At 35.4% G+C, this 20,550-nt stretch overlaps 1 protein-coding gene across 1 annotated transcript in view; it reads right to left on the minus strand.

The window, feature by feature from the left end:
• Window positions 1-20,550, minus strand: part of AKAP6 (A-kinase anchoring protein 6) — a 399,793-nt gene that overhangs the window by 50,328 nt on the left and 328,915 nt on the right. The window contains exons 11-12 of the mRNA XM_067534299.1: window positions 9,315-9,461; window positions 5,572-5,796 (exon numbers count right to left, since the gene is read on the minus strand). Of these exons, the coding sequence (XP_067390400.1) occupies window positions 5,572-5,796; window positions 9,315-9,461 (372 nt within the window). The remainder of the gene's footprint in view (window positions 1-5,571; window positions 5,797-9,314; window positions 9,462-20,550) is intronic.

The following is a 20,550-nucleotide window of genomic DNA, read 5'->3' on the forward strand; positions in this document are numbered from 1 at the left end:
TTGAGTGTATGTAGTTCACTAATCTCATCACAATACCCATTGTTTTTTCAAGTCCCCAGATAACTTACTGCACAAGACAGTCTGGTGAATGATGCAGTGAAGTTGATTTAATGAAGGGTGTATCGCTGCCAAATGAGAAGCAAAGCCCTTCCCTTTCCCTGCCATGTGGGGACCTCCATTTGTATCAAGCAAGTTTAACTTTTTGCAGATCTAAACAATTTTTTTCAAAAAAGCCTTTTACCTTTTCAAAAATGATCTCTTCCGCGGTATACGTTTCTAATGGTATTAAGCACAAAAATTCTTCATTGAAAATTTCACCATCATAAAATCTAACAAACAGCGATAGCTGGGCAGTGTCACTTAAATCACTTGATTCATCCACTGCAAGAGATGTGTATTTGAAATTTTTTTAAATAAAAAAAGCAGTGCTGACAAACAATCCGTATAAATTACCTCCAATCTTTGCATTGCTGTAGAATCAGACAGGAGAACTTGCTTCAGACAGTTCACAATGTCATCTCTCTTTTTATCTCAGGCAAGAAGCTCCTCCAGCATTTCCAAGGTGCATTCCTTCACAAGCTCGGCATCCAGGAAAGGATTTTCTTTTTAGTTAGTACCAACATTATCCAAAGAGAAGCAGCTGTTGCTTTTTTCCTGTTCAGTCGCTGATGTTTGAGAATGACATTTGAATTGTGATACAAAGACGTCATGTTTTAATTTTGTTATGTCTTGCAACACTGCCCAAAGGATAGGCCGTGTTGAAGTTACTGTGCTTTAATTCAAAGTGGCACCTCATGCTGATGACCTTACAGACCGATACAATGCTTTGGCATATTAAACACAATGGTTTTGCGTTTACATGAGGTGGCATAATAAAAAGAAAATCCGCTGTCCAGTTTGGATTAAAAGCTTGGTTTCTCTGTTGACTTTGTGATGTTCACTTCCACTCGCATTCATTTGTGCTCCATTTCCATCACTAATGAAAAAATGGGCAGTGTCCTAGCTCAATCATAGCCGATGCTATTGTGAGAATTTAAGATCCAGTAAGTAGTGCTTAATTTGTGCTGGGGCCAGCACCGCTAGGCTTGGCTGTTCATAGCCTAGCACCTCTGGGCTCCTGGCCAGCAGCCGCTGCTCTCCGACCACTCAGCTCTGAAGGCTGTGCCACCACCACCAACAGGGCAGAAGTAAGAGTGGCATGGTATGGTGCATTGTCACCTTTCTTCTGCGCTGCTACTGGCAGCAATGCTGCCTTCAGAGCTGGATGCCCAGCCAGCAGCCACTGCTCTCTGGCTGCCCAGCCAGTGCTTAATTTGTGCCACGGCTTTCTGGGGCTGAGCCCCGGCACCTCTTTCATTACAAATTAAACACTGCCAGTCAGTTACTTACTAAGGAATTCATAGGCAAACGATAAGCAGTACAACCCTGTTCGTGAATTTAATTATTACTTTTTTTTAAGAGGAGCTGGTGGGCCACACAGGAATCCTTGGCAGGCCATAACTGGCCCATGGGCTGCCTATTGAGTAACACTGTCCTGGAGCTATGTGTTTATCTGAGTATTTTCTGTTTCATTACAAAAGGGTATGTTTCTGGCCCTCATGGTTGCAGAGAAAAGGTTGAAAATGTGAACTCTAAAAGCTCAAAAACCAGAAAAGCAATAAAAGAACCCCAAATTTATATAATTTTTTAAAAATCTCATGAATTTAAGCAAGTTATGATTTTTGGGAGTCTAATTCACGATTTTTTAATGGTTGGGCTTAGCAATAGTATGAAATGAAGGTCCTAAGCAGTGGTCAAGAACTCCTGGGTTAACACTCAACAACATAAAACACCCCTATCTACCTGTGACAGAGTGCAGGGAGTGAGTAGGTGAGCCTGCACTCTGATCACTTAGAGGCTAATTAGTGCCCTAGGAGAAGCTGATTGGGGTTAATGAATTAACTTGGTTATTCAGGCCAGGGCTGATAAGAGGCACAGGAAGGAAGTGCAAGGGGGAAATGAGAGAGAGAGGAGAAGAGAGGAACAGGGCTAGTTGGGGCTAGTCACAGAAAGGGCTCAGACTAGGGAGACCTCTGTTCCCCTCCGGTCCTGCTGAGGGGGCCTAAAGTGTGGCTAACACTGTAAATAGGTGAGCACGGGGGACAGTGGTGATATTGATGAAGGGGATGTGAAATGAAACCTCACTGAGAGCACACCAGGAGAACTATGTGCAGTTTCTGCACGTCAGAAGGTGGGGGCGGAACAGGGCTCCTGTGATACTACTCTATATCCCCTTCATTGTATACAAGGTTCATGTCAATACAACTCTCCTCCCCATAGTAGGCTGGAGTTTGCAAGGTCACTTAACGTCACTGTTGATCAGCCAGTAAGTGTCCTATAGACTGAAGTGAGGTTCATTCTTCTCATTCAGGAGCTGAGTGTTAAACATGTTGGCCCTGCAAGCTGATGGAGGGAGTGATCGAGTATGCACTTAAATCTAGGTTTCCAGAACAGTAGTACCTAGAACTATGTACAGAATACTGAACTGTCCAGAATATGTTGGAGTTTTTTGTTGCAGTGAAAAATATATAACAAAACAGTCAGACACAGCATAGCAAATGATGACAGTAGCTAGTACTCATTCTAATAAAAATGATTCTAATAATAATGAAGGAAAACTGAAAAATCATATCCAAACAAACAGGAACACAAGAAACAGTCTTTCTTTACCACATATGGACTATATTGAGAGGAGGCCTAGAGACAGGAAGGATGATATCGTGGTTAAAGTAAAGTGCTAGGCGTAGGAACACCTGGGTTCTATCCCTGACTCCGCCATAGATTTTTTGAGAGATCTTGGGGAAATCTGAATCACTTAATCTCTTTGCATTTTAATTTCCCTATTTTTAAAAAGGGGAAAAACAATACCTATCTCAAAGGTTTAGCAAGGCTTCATTCACTAATGTTTGTACAGCACATATCGATATATGGGTTGATAGTTATACAGAAATGCTATGTATTGTTGCACAGCAGCATTCCAAAAGACAAGGTGCAGCAGACATTCTTTAATAAAAAAACCTCTAAGTTAATGTAAAACCAAAATTAATTTTCATAAAAGAAAACGTCAACGTAATTGTCTACTAGTGAATGAAACATCCTCCCATACATACCATAGTGTTTGCATCCTATGTCCCCACCATGTTTAACTACAGCGTTTGACCCTTTCTTCAAATGAAAAAAGAAAACTGCAAAATGAAACAACTTTTTCCTGCAGTATAAGTACAATTTAAAATGTAACACTGTAGACTAAAAATCAAAAGCACTATTGTGTTTATTTTATTAAAAGGAGTGTTTCTCAGTATACAATATCTATATGTATAATCTGTATGGGTATAGGACAATAAATTTCTATTAAGAAACAATGGTTTACATACCATAGTAAACAGTGATAATAAGGTTAATCTCTTGTTAAGCGGAAAGTAAGTCAAATGAAATGCTAGCAGGTTTACCTACTAGTGGCATAGCTAATGTTTCTGAAAATGTTCTCTCTCAAATATATGTATTATACATCACAGTATTGTTAATTATACCCATTTTCTCTTTTATATACTGCCCCTAGGAGGTTAGTGGAGATTGGAAAATTTACTTATACTGGAGTTCAGATTTAATGAAACAAAGATGGTTTTAATATACATGACAAAGTGGTGTGCTCTTACCATATTTTATATGTATTTATTTTTTATACTATAATGGCTACCATTTTGAAAATAAATAATTTGATGTTTATGTAATGTAATTAACAGTTAATCAACCATGTAATGAGGTGCTCTGTTTACATCATATTTCATAGTGCCACAGTGTCCATAGCCCGTGTTTGCCAGAAGCTGGGAATAAGCGACAGGGGATGGGTCACTTGATGATTACCTGTTCTCTTCATTCCCTGTGAAGCATCTGGCATTGGCCACTGATGAAAGACAGGGTACTGGGCTAAATGGACCATTGCTCTAACCCAGTATGGCTGTTCTTATATTCTTTTTGTTTAACATCACCAGCTCTCTTTGCATGACATCATTAAATTTAATTTTTGAATAAAAGGTCTATTTCATTTTGAAAAGTGTGTGCGGGGACTAGTGTATAGGTATCCCTATATACTATGGCTGTGTGACTTTTGAGTCCAAAGTCCATAGTTAGGCATCTCAATAAAAAACTTAATTTTTAATAGAAATGAGCACTCAACCGTTCCTATTAACCACCTGCATCTATTACTGTGAAGGTCTGCTGGTCAATCAACAATATTTCATCTACATCAAAGCCAACTCTAGAAAAAAATTATCAGCATTAATATTTGTCCATTGCCAGAAAATTGCCAAACAAATAACCAAAACAGTATGTGTGTCCTAATCCAGATCTATAATTTCACTCAAAGGGATCTTGGAAACCTGAGAATTCCAGAAAATGCCAAATCTGCGTTGCTATAACCTTCTCAATAAACTTCCTGAAAACAGGAAGATTCAAGGCTTGGTTATAATTGGCAAGATTATCAGTTTCAGTGGTTCATTTCTTGAACCTTAGTCCAACAGTCACTTCTTTTAGAGCTGCTCATGTCCTGTCCCCTCCTGAAGGAAGACTCAATAAGCTGTCTACTATCTGGAAGAGTGCTGCTGATTGAGACTTTATGGATATTGCAGAAAAAGAGTTGACCCTCTTCACCTTTAGCTCAGCAATGGTTTAAGATTTCTAAAACCCTATAATTGATGGTCTATCCCCCTTCTTTCTATTTTAATTGGTCAAAGATCATCCACAGAGCAAGATAACATTGGGGAGGTTATGTTTTGGAGTTACCATACTGATAACTATGAACAGAAGACAATCTTGTTGATCAACCGGGTCAGAGTTTCATTAACACAACTATACTCCTTCCCAAACTGTTCCATTGCTCTCTGGTAGTGCAACAATAAAATTGGTCCTTCATACTAACAATAGCAAAAGTGAGCCCTGGCCTCCTGATGAAGGAGGTAATGTTCTGAATATGACAAAAGGTGTAAATTGCATCCCCTGTAATCAGTCCCATGCTCAGATTAGATTGTGGCCAATGTCAGGTTGGATATGTCTATCTCTACTTATCTATAGTCAGTAAGCCTGACTCTTCTCTCACTTATACCAGGTTTATGCCAGTGTGACTACTGACTTTAGCACAGCTACTCCTGCCATAAGTGAGAGGAGACTCAGGTATCATGTCTATTAAACTGGGATATAAATACAACATATGAACTAAAGTGTTCAATATAGAGAGCGCAATACACAATGTAGCCATTTATAATGAAACCAAGTGTATAGCGAAGTAAAATAAAAGACACAAATTGATTTGCAAATTCTGGTGATAGAGAGCATCCCCTTAAAGTTTTACTGTAGAAAAATGACTTCTCTGTAAGTGTGCAACAGTACTTTAAATGAACGCATTGTATATAAATGCAGACATAAATGTGAATTTTTGATTACATATGTACATATATTGTATTATCATTACCTGATAAATATTTTATCTAACCATTAAGAGAAATCTCTCTATCAAAACTACGATTCTTTTATTACCTTAAAATATTGCAGTTGTTTCTCAGCATTCATTGTTCCTTCATTTTCTTGTCTCAGACAGGAATTGAAGATGAAAAGCTCTGTATCTCTCAGCCACCCTTTCAGCTCTTTGATCCTGACCTCCAGCTGCCTTACCAGGCTGCCACTTTCAGGCGAGAGCAGGTCACGTGGACCTAACCCACTGTGCCCTACCATTGTGTCTTGGATCTTCTCTCCTAAAGTTTTCTAATGCATTAGATAAAGAAACCAGAGATTAGTCTTATGTACCAAAACATATCATAGGTTTGTGAACAACAAGAACCATCTGTTAGCTGACCAATAATATACTTTTCTAGTTATTACCAATATCAATCAATTTAATTCTTTGTATCCTTTATTCTCATTTAGGGCCCAATTTTCTTCTCATTGAGTCAATGGCAAAACTTCCTTTGACTTCAATGGGAGGAAGAGCAGGAACAGGACCTTAGTGACAAATGAATGTTTTCATAACAATTATGGACAAAGAAGACAAAAATCATAGTCATTGGGTTAACTTTGTAAAGTGATCACCTAGGATCACCTTGCCGATTGCTTTAGATAACTAAATAACTTTACCACATAGTAAGGATAGGAAATATTACAAATAATGTGTTAACCTTACCTAAAATCACAGGTTTTTAAGAATGACCATTGTATATATTTTTTAACTATGGATTCCTAGGATAAAGTTTTCAAACTTGGATGTCTAAACTTAGAATTGGGCCAAAATCTGGCCAATATAGGTGGACTGGTTTTCAAAGATCACCTAGAACCACCTATAGCTTCCATTGAGATTGGAATTTCAGATGCTCAGAGCCTCTGAAAATCAGGCCAATTATTTAGATAATTAAATATGAATTTAAGTACCAAACTTTAAGCATCTAAGTTTAAAAATTTCAGCTCACAATAAAAATTCACCTATGGCCACCAATTAATTAATTTACTTTAGCTTTTCAAGACAGCTTTTATAGTAAAAGATCCAGTAGCTAACATTTTCAGGAATAAGCATTCTGAGCATAATCAATGTACTGAAGAGGCCAAGGATAGATTGCGCAGGAAGACTTAACTTCCCTTTCAGTATCTTAAAAGGCAATCCCTCAACATCACAGTGGAAGCATGGGGCTGCCTGCTTCTACTATGCCAACCTGTGTTTTATCAAACCCATAAAAGGCTGGCAGTCCAACATTTACTATAAGCACTAAATCCGTGCTACTGATGATAGAATTTTGAATAAATACTGGCATATCCAATAACCTTTTGAATTTATAATTACCAGTGCTTAATTGTTATAACATGAAGATACAACTTTAAGTGGCCCTGTCTGTGGAAAACATACAGTTTAGACAGTCAGTGGGACATGATTTATAGTGATGAATTAAGCCTCCAAAAATAAGCTTTACAACACAAATAAAATTAGATAAACAGACATTAATCTACTATGTAGCACTGTGTAAATAGTATCTTTAGGAGATCATAACTTGAAACATGCATTCTTGGCAACACCCTTCTATTTTCATGGTGCAAATATTGATAATCTGAAGACCCTCAGTGGAATCCAGAGTTAGCTATTGTTTTTATGCTGTAACAAAAGTAGCAGCAGGAGGTGAAATCAATGCCCTTGGAGGGTAGGGTCACAAAAAAGAATTTATTGCTACTTTTTTTGTTCTGGAACAGTTTGCAATCATAAATTCTTCATAAACAGAATACTTCAGAGAATGGTCCGTCTTCATAAATATACGACAGAGGACATCAATTTCATTTAATTCACAATTTGTGTCAGCACAGCAGATGCCAATGCCTGCCTTGATGGGGTTGTTTAATATGCAATTGAGACAGAGTAATATTCAGCACAGGGGACAAAATTTCACAGATTAAACTGTACGCACCACTGACATTTCATTCTAATGTATTTCGATTCCACACTGTTCACCTTAGATGAAAGTAATATTAAAAACCATATCCCTCTATTTTACCATTGTCAGAAGTTAAAATCTTTGTCTTTAATTTTTTTCATGCCAATTAAAATGTAATCATGCCAATTAAAATAGTATGTCTAGCGTTGTTAGTTTCTGCAGAGGTTTTTATTAAATTATATAAAACTCTATCCAACTCTTATTATACATGAAATTGCATTTAAAAGGAAAACTGTATTTTTTTATTTTTCTTGTAAATGCAGAAATTGACACAAGTAATCTAATATTATATTTTGATTTTAACATGCTGAGAGATAAGATTTTTTTATGTATTTAAAAAAAAGACAGGGAAGTTTTTTATTTACATTTTGAAAACTGATTTTATGAAGGATTATACATCAGTTGTTTATCAAACCAGCTTTATATCCTATCAAGTGTAATCAGAGGTGTGGTATTGTGCTTGAATTAAACTGATTAAATATGCTTCAAGTCTAGTCCAAGCTTTATAACTAGAATTATTTTAAAACAATTTAAATACAAATCGGTTGCCATAATTCTTCATTAGCTGAAAAAGCTAAGCTGAGAATTTAGTAAATTCTGTTTTTTAACATTTATATTACTGCTGTTCAGTCATTTAAAAATGAATTTAGAAATCCTGCACATTCCTTCTTAAAAGTAATGAACTAACTACTGATAGGACAAACTTTTCACTTTTTGTGACAATTTGCCCATTCAGAGAATCAAGTTGTCTGAAATAGCTAAACAGTGCAGAAGAAAAAACATGTAAAATGGCTTTGTATTACTGCACAAGTTAAAATGACACAAGCCAATATTAAGCTGACCCTGACAGGTTGTGTATATAGCTTTATATGCCATACCTTAGAAATACTGTTTTTAAAAGTAAGATAATAGCATGCAAAATTATGCTGTATAACTGAATTGCTAATATTACTCATCTATAATTAATCATTTAAAGTAATTTATAAATTTATCTTACCCTTGATCTGAAATGAAGGCAATTAAGTAGAGAAGTGGATGGAAAAAATATAGTATAAGTTCTCCTCTCTCTCTCAGCTGGCTTACAACAATAGGACAATAGTGTCTCCTGCACAGTGCCATCACTGGTCTCTGGGTAACAGAATCACTATATTGCTTTTTTTTTAGCAAATTCTTGTATCTCACTCTTGGGCTGAGAACCAACCTATCATAGCGTGAAATGAATTACATGAAACTTTTTTTTTTTTTTGGCTTTTGTCAAAAGTGACCTGAACATAGCATCATGAAACTGTATTCTGACTGCATTCTTAGATTTAGGTATTCAGATTTGTACAAAATTTGCATATTTGTTTTTGAGCCATCAATATCACCTGAAATATGTAGTGACAACCCCACTTTTCATCTTAAGGGTATAGTAAATAGTTAAACAGTAGATGTCTCTAACATGTACCTTCAGAATAAATTCTATTAACATTCACTCAAGCATGACAGTCAGTGTATATCAGATATACTGTATTATAGTTGACTTGGTGCATGCCCATAATACATGGCATATTTTACTTACATTCTTTATGTATTAAAGAACTAAAATTATTAAAATCAGACAGGTGACAAGCATGGAATAAAAAAATCAACAAAGGAGGAAAATACTAGGTTTTTTTTTTTTTATAATGGTATGAGTAGCTTGTTTGGAATGTAGGTAGTGAAATGAAAGAGCAAGATATTTGTGCCTCAAATTAGAAATCAGACAGACAGCGTACTTCAACAGACAAAAATGTACACATAACCCACAAACAGTAATAAAAATGCAAATACCCCAAGCAGTTCCCATTTTTCATTAATTGAATCCACTTTTTCAAGGAGATCATTTGGTAGTAAAACACCACTTTTCTTCAAAGCTTCAACCTTACTAAGCAGTTCCATCTTTTTCGGGTGCCTGATTGACATTTCTACATTATATCTCTAAAATGAGAAGAAAAGGATAACATTAGCTACAGTAAATCATTTTTTTTCTATTAAAATTCACCCTTAAAAAAATCAAAATGCTCAATTGTCATCATGATCACAGGATTTCCTTTTTTATATATCAAAACACACAACCTTATTAATGTGTCTTGAAAGGATTTTTCCATAGGATTTCAGGTGTGCACTGAACAGGTATTTTTGTAACTCATTCTGTCTTGGGTCTTATGTAAAAGCACATTTGTCAAAATGGGACTTCTTATATTGCCCAAAAATGCACATTTTATTCAGAGAAGGGAATACAGCACATTTCCTGCCCAAAAAACCTACATAAATTATGCAGAGCTATTAGCAAACTGCATCCTCACCATTAAGCTTTCTTAGCTTTAAACACAACCAAGAAAGCTACTACAGTAGCTCTTCCCGAAAATGTTAATACCTGGGCTAAGTATAACAAAATTAAACTAGAATAAAGAATGTTTAAAACATGGGTGCTCTTGCCAGATCCAAGAACATGTACTGTAGCAAAACAAAACAAAAAAACAATTGGAGGCAGCTTAAAGAAAATAAGAAATGTGTGAAATCACTGTTTCAGCTAATAGGTCCTCAGCATTTCTATGCATATGTTTGCATATTGTTAGTTTAATATTTTAATCTTCCATTTACAACAGCACATGCATATCATTTGTATTATGTAAACTTCACAAAATATTAGTCATTTGTGGATCATGGAGCAAAATCTTTTAAATGAGGTGATTTAAAGCATTTCACATTATTAATGAACACTGATCAGGTGTCTGCATACCCAAAATTCCATGAATATTCATAGTAAAAACCAAGGAATTGTTTAAAATTTATAAAGAACTTGTTTTTTGATAGATGAAAAACAGGCTGTGCTTTCTAAAAAAATGTGTGATAATAGGAGGCAATTGGGTTTGGTGTCGAGGAATTGCGTCAACCCGCAGATAACCCAGTTTCATTGGACTAAAATGTTCAACAAGTATGCTTCTTGGCCCCATATTATTGCCTTTTCAGATAGAATGGTGACTAGAGGAGATTATAATCTGCTTTATGTAATCTGATTTCTATTTAATGATGATATAGCTGAAAAGGATTTGCATAATTATTTCCATAAGTACACATAATATCAAGGGGAATTCATAGTCGATTACAGCTAGGCACTGAAATCTAGTTCATTTAGGCACCGAAATGCAGTACCTATCACTTCTTTTCTTTTTCCAAGTGAATTAATAGACTAAGGGAATCCTCAAGCTGTGACACTGGTATGGGTCTTGGTTAGTTAACACTTTTCACCTGTCATTGACTGATTTTGTTGTTGCCTGAATTGGATTTTGGTTATGTTCTTGGATAGTATAAAATCAATGAAGAAACAATACAGGTTTCATATGATTCATAAAAATAAAGTTCTTGTTAACATAAAAACTAAGACATTTCACTTAATTTTGGACTAGATAAAAGAATTCTGCAATGTAGCATGACATGAAAAGTCTCCCTGACAGATGTTATAAAAGGTTATTACATTAAGAAATAAATAAGCTAGACTTTATGTATGCTTTCTGTCTCTGTCACCATGTAATCTACTGTATAAAAAGCATGATGAAAGATGATGATTGATAGAGAATGCATTATACAGTAACAGTAAAAGATGAAAGAATTCAGTTAATTGTTAGATGTATTGGTATGTGAGTGAAAGTCAGTATTGTTTCACTTATGAAAATTAAATTGAAATATTTATTTTAATAATTTTAATTTAAGAAAAGAGCTTAATGTACAGCAGGTACAGGTTAGGGACTGATAGCACTAGATGCTATTGCTAATGGTTTTTATTTTTATCCATTAAACACCTACACTCTAAGCAGTTGCATTGCAAAATTAGCTACCAGCTCTATCAGTGCTGCACAACCCTACTCTAGGAGGACTACTTTATCCTGTGGTGAGAAGATAATTTAATCTTCATATTCATTCTATCTTCGGCATTAAGTGAGCAAAGGCTGCTCCATTGTGACAGTCTGTGAATGCTATGATATAGATTACTGTTCAATAGCCAAAAATGAGATTAAGAAAGTTAAAGTCACAGGATTTCTCACAGTGGCTGCAATAAATAAATTACTAATATTTAATTTTCCACAGCACTTGTCCCACCAAAATTTTAAAAAAAATACATATTGAAATACTGTCAAGTAGTTACAGGATGATTAGCTGTTTGTATGTGTGCATGCATGGCTGGTTGTGTGTTAATGAATCTACCCAATAGAAATGAGAAGCCTTAGGATCTATGTGAAAGAATTTTGATTCTTTTTCTCCCTTTCACGTGAACACTTTTTATCCAAAAAAAAAAAAAAAAAGGAATTAAAAAAAAAATCACTAAACAGTTTATCCATTAAGAAGTTTGGCAAATTCATATTGGGTGGCTACTTTTTTAAACCAAAAGCAGTTGTATTCCAAAACAAAGGAAGTAAAAACATGATTTCTGTCAGGAAGAAATATTCTAAGAAATCTAGGAAAGCTTGATTGAGAACCCCTCCCCCTTTTTGACACTTATGCTAAGGGGTGCTTTATGGATATATATATATAAAAAACGTGTATGTGTGTGTAAAATCACACCCGAAAATTCTGCCCAAATGGAGACTGGAACAATGCGTTGTAACAGTGTTAATTGTCACCATGGAAACCAGAAGAATAAGCCATTTTGAAACTGGTATAGAAGGCACACATTGAGCAACTCAAGCATTTTTCAGCCTCCCTCAGTGTTAAGGAACAAGATGCCTAGTCACCGAGAGGTCAGAGAAAGAAATCATCATGAAAGGTTTGTAGATGTGCACTGTCTGGTAAATAATAAAAAAAAATCTGTACACAGTTAACAACGCTGTAAGACTGCACACTGATTCTTTCAGAAAGAGAAACATCACAAAAAGATGATCAGGGCTGGGGTACAGATTCCAGCCCTAAAGCAAAACTTTAGGGCAATATTATGCGAACCTTGCCCCTAAAGCTCCCTGGGAATTCTGTTGTTGTAATAAAACTTCAGAAGAGGAAAGAAAAAAGGCTGCATGATGGAATTCAAAATAATGCTCTAAAAGCACACAGAGAGATTAAGACATCCATTGTAAGACTTTTGTATGGTGCTTCTGTTGGTTATAGTGAAAAGAGACTAGACATACTGAACACACAGCGGAGCTATGGCTACGAAGTACAGAAGAATTAAGCAAGTGAAATTTCTCAGTTATTGGAATAAGGATATACTATTTGTAGATCTTCTACATTCCATCATTCGCATTCTACAAAATGCAACTTTAAACTTTCTTTTAATGACACAACATAGTATGTGATTGAGATCAAGATTAGTGAGCTGCAATTTTATTTTTACATGAATTGTATTTTACAAGTTTATAAAATGGCAGTGATTCAGTTATTAGAGATACACACTCAGATGTATACATAAATGGTGCATATATATACATACATGCATTGTTTTCATGCATGCAAAATTGTATACAGTCTGTCAGTACATGTAAAAAAGCTTTGCAGATACATTCACCAAAATATACATGAAATATACACGCACATGTATATTCATGGAGATATACTGATATTTGTCTATCATCTTTGTGCACACACTCACATTGTGCTTTCTGGATAATGTTTGCACTCTTCATGCTAGGCTTCATGGTGGCCCCTTAGGAAGCCCCATGCCTAATGCCATTCAGTGATGAACAAAGACTCTTTTTATTCTCAAGTCCAGGGTCCAAAGCTCAGCTGTATACAAGCAAAGTGAAGGAATCTGCTAGAGGCCAGCCTACCCTTCACAACAGCTCTTAATGCTTCCACGTTTTGTCATAATATCAATGTGGGACATTTTACAAACTGTCCAGAAGCTTGGTTATATTTCATATGCATCCAATACAACTGGAAGCTCTGGACAATGTTCAAGACCTTGCTTGAGTGTCTTATCTAGACAAACAGCAGTCGTTATTTCTTGCAAACTGCTTGTATTTTACTATTAGCAATTTATGGCAAATAATTGCACAGGGAAATTATGAAGACTTATAATTGTCCTTGTAAATTAATAATAGGGTTTCTTGATTGGGATAAATTTGCTGCTGAGCCTTTGGAAAAATTAAAATTGCAATGTCATTTAAAATTGCCAGAACTCGCACAGCAAATTACATCTGAGGTTAAGAATCAGTTTTTTCTCTTCTAACTTATTCCATTTGCATGATCTGGAAATCATATTACATTGGCCATGTATTGTTAATTGGACATAGATTGCATTATCTTTAATATAAATCAAACTACAAATATTAAAATGAATTGCAAATTCTCTAATAGAAGATCATAAAACAATCTTTTTTTAAGTATCTCCCATTAATAATTTAATTCCAATTATATCACTCAGAAAACTCAAGAAGGAGACTGGTAACTTATTTCCATTCGTTCTTCTTTTTATCTATATATATGTATATGTATGTATACACACACACATACAAATATGCACATAGTATTATTTATAAATAGATACACACCAAACAAATCTTAATACTTGAATACTGCACAACCGCATCCTTCCAAAAAAGAAACAAAACAAAACAAACACCTTGCTTTTTTTGTTTTAGAAAAGTAGCAAATCTGGATTTTACTTCTGTTTTTCACATTCATTTCACATTTGAGCAGCAAGCAAAATAAATCCATTGAAGAAAAGATTTAGTAACTTTGTGAACTTAATTTTGCCCACAATAAAAAAATATGCAGTTGGTACCCATTGTTCTGCTTTTCTGAAAGAAGTTGATCCCAACCATTTAAATTTTACTATAAATGTAATATCTTTTTGAAGACTTTGCATGCCCTTTAATGAGTTTATATTAAATATTTAATACTGTTTAGGGCATATCCACTACTACCAAAAACAGTTATATTCCCAGCAGTCCCACTGTTTCAGGCAGAGGGCTTGATTGATCCTCCTAGCCTGAATTGAGTAGAATGAAAAGAAGCAGTTGGAAAATAGCTGCAATCATTTAATGCAGATGACCTCTGACAGGCTCACAGCTCTTCTATCTGAACAGAAATTTGCATGGGGTCTCTGTGCAGAGGAACAATGTAACCTAAATGGTAGACAATCTTTATTCTAATGAAGTGGGTGTCAAGGTCAATGTAAAACTGCAATGATAAATGGTGCACCCACTAGGCGAAAGAAGTTGCATAGGCACTGTAGTGTTTTCCCATTAATTGAAGGCTGAAATGCAAAGAGTGAAAGTACAAGACTCTTTTCACCATAATGTATTAATGCACAAATGTTTAAATGTTTTCTTCAAGCCTCTAGCCTGTTGACACAAATCTTATTGCAAAGAAAAATATAATAGTTGGCCAATAACCAGAAAAATAGAAGGTTTTATTAGGTTGTCCTATTTCTTGAATCCCTAACAACTTCAACAATCTACTCAGAGTGCCAAAAGAATAACAAGTCTCCAGACACCTAATGTAATTCCCATGATCCTTTTTCTTTTTAGGAGATCTGTCTTTAATTAGTTCCAAACAAGCAACCCTTTAGACAACTCTTCATTAGATACCATTCCCAGTGAACTAACTATAAAAAAAAAAAGTCATGCTACAATATTATTATTTTCTAGGTTCTAAGTTTTCTTTTTAGTATACTGTTAACATCTCCAGGTGTATTTTGTTCTGAATAAAAATTAGACCAGTAAAATTGGGTTTTGTAATGCAAAGAGTTGTGTGTCTAGAGTGGGGACTAAACTACAATCTGCTATTGTGGCTTTGTCAGAATTGCAATACATCTATAATTATGGCACTTCATCAGTCGATCAAGTAATTTGTAGAAGGCAGTACATTTTGTTTTATAAAAATGAGGAGGACAGTAAGCTGCTTTTAAAATCCTGAGCTTCTTAAGCCTGTTAAGGGTATATTGTTTGCTAATACTCTCATTAGCAGCGAAGCATTTTAACTTCATCAATTAAACAGGAAATGGTGTTGCACCATTAGTTTCCCAATATGCTATACTATAGATAGGAGTATTTTGCTAACAATTTCTGAAAATATATTTCCAACTGTAAGTCACAAAATGTATTTTAAAACTGTTTTTGTGTACATATATATATATATATATATAAACACACAAAGTGTGTGTGTGTGTGCGTGCATGCACGCGTGCATGCACATTGGAAGTCTCAGTTATGTTTCTGAAGCTAACCAGTTTTTGAGAACTTGCATATATGTGCAAGCAGCTCACACACGCATGGGCACGCACACACTTAAAAATGCTCTGGTCCCATAGAGATTGATTGTAGAGCTCTTAGCCACTTCTTCATACTGGTGAGCTATTACTCATACAAGTTGTCCCCCGTTATTGAAGTCAGTAGGGCTACTCCTGTGAGTAACTAACTGCTCCTGAGCATGACTAATGGATTCATAATCTAGATTGTGAATATTTCTCAATCTTTAGAATACTAAGAACCTCCTGTACAAATAGATTTTAATAATACAATTACAGTTACTAGACAAGGAACTATAGTCTGTCACTAATTAAAGTATCTGCAGCACTTTCAGTAACTGGAAGACTGTTAATGGAATTTACTGTACAATGCCATTGCTATATTACAGCTCCGAAGTGAAAGAGAATTTTCCATACAGAAATTAGTTTTCATGATATTGCAATTCAGAGAATAAACTCCAATGGAAAAAAAAGTATAGTGTAAAGAAAAAATGTTAGTGATGAAACTGTTTAAAAAACTGTACAGCTTCATCTGTGTGTGATTTGTCAGGTCTGAAGCTTTGACGTGCCCAAGGGGCAGACCCCAGCGGGGAGTAGGCTGCAGAGCTAAATAGCTGTGAAAGAAGTCTTAATGTAGGATGGAATTCAAACTAACCTTGACATGACCTCAGGAAAAATATGCAAAAAGTAAAATGAATGCACTCTGCAAGATACATCCTAATTTTGTGGCCAAGCTGGTTAGTTTCACAAACATAACCAGGACTTTAAAAGAAAAATAAAATATAAGAAAAAAGGGGAAACTTAGGAATTCAGAGTAAAAATTCAGGCAGGCATGGTATATTATTGTGGAGGCATGTGAACCATTTGGAAACAATCCAAATAAAAACCAACACTGAACAATATTGTTGTCAGCCTGTCTATTCAGGAAAATTGTTTTTTTAAGTTGAATATAAATGACACAAAGCCAAGATTACATCATTGCATTACAAAGTCTGTTGTGGCTTTTAGTTGAACAAGCCCCATGGATCTATTGGTTGATGGCAGTAATTCAGTAAGGAAGTTTTACAATTTTTTTCCAGCTTCATTACTATAAATATAGAGAAATTTTGTTTTAAATATGGATGGCTTTTAAAAAAAAATCTGCATCACTGATTTTGGTCTGGTCTGATAGAAACAGTAACATTTTTTAGTAGATACATGAAGTCTTGATTTAGCTTTATTATACATTTTGCCTATCTTGCTCAGTATTCAGCTAAGAAGGAAGACATCCACCCTAGTACAGCAGCCAAGAACTTGCTAATTCACTAGATATATGGAAATTTTAATTGAGTGTCAACTTGTGTTGAAATTCAATCCCATTACTTTCCAGAATGCAATTTTGTAGCAATACCAGTTATTTACTACACTATTAATCAGATTTTAAATGTAATTAAATTCCTAAGAACATATAGCCAAAATACTACAGTTTGAATTCCTACAGCCAGAGTAATCAGACATTGAATGTAGGAGATTTCCATTAGATGCATACATGTACGGCCCATCTAAAAAGCCAAATAAACCATGTCAGAGGATTGTGTTAGAACACAGTTTCATAATATGGTAATAACACGTTTCCTCCCATCTGTACAGGGAATATCAAACAGTGTTATAACATAATAGTTGCATTTCCGGTCATAAAACAGTCACGGAAACAGGTAAATGTGACTGTTTAGTCCTTCGCTTTGGGTGGATTTATAGGGAGGAATTTTTGAGATTCTTCAGCTGTTGCTAGCATCCTTGCACCAGTGCTAGCACCACTGTAGACTGGCCACTGGAGTTTTTCCTAATGTGTTTTTCCACAGTAGCCCAGTCTTCCACCATTGTGTAGATGTAGTCTAAGGGCCCATCTGAACAGTCACATTTATTGTTCATGGCTCTGTGTTACAATTGGCTATGCATCAACTGTGTTATAACACTGTTAATAGGTAGGACTAAAGCTTTTTATAACCCTGTTATGGAACCATGGGCAGCTATTTCTAAACCAGTTCTCACTTTTAAATTATTTAGCAGCATGAAGAAGGGTTTCTGTAAGATAAATAAGAAAATTAGTGATCTCTTCAGGACTCTATAGCTATCACGTCTTTGGATTAACAGGTATATATCCTCACTGGAATAATTTCAGAGTCAGGGCACGCCAAACTCATTGTGTGGTTAATGTTCAGCCCATCAGTGACAGGAAACCTACTTCACTGTGAAGAAATGTTTAGGCCTAGGAGCACAAAGTTCAAGATTCAACTGTTACATACTGGATGCTCAAAACCACTAGCCAAAGAAAGTTTTAAAATAGCATATATCTAACAGAGCCCTATTCTTACAACTAAAAAGATGCCAATATAACATGAGGGATTTGACAGAAACCCACAAAGAAAGAAAATTATGAACTGAGGATCTCACTTTATCCTCTGTTCACCTGGCTTTGCCTAGGTTTTGCAGCGCACACACGATACACACATCAGACCTTCTTTAAGCACCAAAGGTTTAATTCTGAATTCATATACTTTTGTTATACTCTGTTACAACCATTATTCTATTTTGATACAGATGTTCCTGTGAAATAAATTTCCTTTGTATTTGTCATAGGAAAAATCTTCTGAAGTCCTTATTCTATCTTTACTCAATCCTTAGGTAAAATCCTAACTGAGGTCACCAGGTGTTTTCATGAGTAAGGATTGATTAAAACTGAGGGATGGATTACCCTTTCTCGTGGTAAAACTCATAGGTGTGAGTTTAGGGGGAGAAAATCTCTGTGTACTTCCCCTCCCAGAGTTCCTCCCGCATTGTTCCCGGGATGGGGAGGAGGGACTTCCCTACTGCAGAAGGAGCTGAGGAATCAATTCCAAATCTGTAGGATCCCCAGATATATACATAGGTCTCAAAGTAGCCACAGGAGACCAGAGGAATCCATACAAGGGTTCTGTGTTCAGGGTGGCTCCCTCCTTCCGCCACTTAAGGGCAGCATAGCTCCAATGAAACCATGCTGTTATGGACAGCCATTGGTCACAGTACTTCTGGTGAACTGTGAGGAAAGAAATAGAGCATTGGGCTTTATTACTATTCCTGGAATCTTTGCAGGCCTATGGGTGATGTGTATCCCACTAGCCCTGCCTCTTTCCCTACCCAAAGAAAGACTCTATTAGGCCTGCTCAGTCCTACCTCTTCTGCCCATGGATACTGACCCTATGGACAGTCCCCTGTAGGGCCTTGGATGACAGCATTATGGAAGTATCTGAACCTTCCTTAGGTATGAGAGAACTGAAATCCACGTTATATATTCCCTACGTGCACAGATCGTGGGGACACAATTTGACTTTGAGTGCGGATTTCTAGATTTGGTCCAATGTTAATATAAACGACCTCTTCCTTTATTATAAGCCCACCTTCCTGCTGTCTCCAAACTAAATACAGGGTAAAAGTTTCATTATTGTGTTCCGCTTTGCTTCTTGTGTTATGTCATGTTGGTACACCACAATGGATCGACAGGGCATACTAATATATGGAGCATTGGCATAATACAGCATAACTTCTCCAACTGTAATGTGATAATGATGTACCATTTCAATGCTGTTTTATACCACATCAATTCATACTTAGGACATTATGTAATTAATGTATAATATCTTCCTTGGTACACAGTATACATTGAAAATGGTTTGAAATGTAATAATGTCCATTCCTAGTAGCCACTTTTCTAATATAAATCAGGTATGTTTTTAACAAAAATTCTTAAACACCCCAATTTCACCGCTTGCATCAATAAAGAGCATATTGTGGGTTAATGCACTAATAGTTTTTATGTTAAAAATTTAATTTAAAAATTGTTAAAAGGTCCAAATTTGTCTTTTTCACCTTTTGGGTGTAAAATATAGTTCAATTGTTTTCAATCATTTTTTATATGAAAATAAACTTTTTTTTCCTGGGTTGAAACTTTATTTTTATGCTCAAATTACAAGCATCTTTAAAAAAGGGCATGTTTATATTGGAAATGCTGATGCACCTAAACTATAGTTGCGTGTATGGTACAGCAGGAACTATTTTTAAAAATATTTTTAGCATCAGGAGAATCTAAATTTGTTTAAATCTGTTTTTTTTTTAAACAATTGTATGTAATGTTAAGAACATGCTGTAAATGTTAAGGCTAAGTGTACAGTGTCAAAATAGATTGAATCTCCCTGAAAACTGGAAATTCAAGCTTTTTAAACGTAATCCAGATGTTTGGCTTTTATTCAAATTTCAAGAAAGAGGAAACTTATATGATCAAAATTCATACATACATATTTCATTAGTGCTTTTTCTATCACTGAATTAAAAGGTCTTCCATGTGCTTTCTTAAATCAGATAATGGTTTAAATTAAAGGAGTTGCCTATAAATTGTTCACCTCACAATTGTCATTGAATTGTTTTCATATGGGAGAAAACATTTAATACTTGTGTTAAAAATTCTGATCATTATTTCAACAATGATAATTTTCTCCTTAATGGTATGAAGTGTAATAGATGGTGCAACATCTCACTCTAAGCAAACTAAGTGAACCAGGACAAGTAGGCACTCAGGACCAATGACTCTCCTACTGCAGTAGTGGCATATATTTTCAGATAGACACACTGTAATGGAATTATGAACACTTTGGTATAGATGCATTCTCTCTCTCATTGATAATTAAGAGGGTCACATAAATCCAGATTTTTGAAGTGTTGTAGCAATGTTGGCCCCAGGATATAAAAGAGATAAGGTGTGTGAGGTAATATTTTTATTGGAGCTTAAGAACAGCACTGTGGAGCTTGAAATCTTGTCTCTTTCACAAAGAG

The sequence above is a fragment of the Emydura macquarii genome, unplaced genomic scaffold, assembly GCF_026122565.2.
Source record: "Emydura macquarii macquarii isolate MOO-44397 ecotype Brisbane River unplaced genomic scaffold, CSIRO-AGI_Emac_v2 contig_374, whole genome shotgun sequence".
Classification (NCBI taxonomy): domain Eukaryota; kingdom Metazoa; phylum Chordata; order Testudines; family Chelidae; genus Emydura; species Emydura macquarii.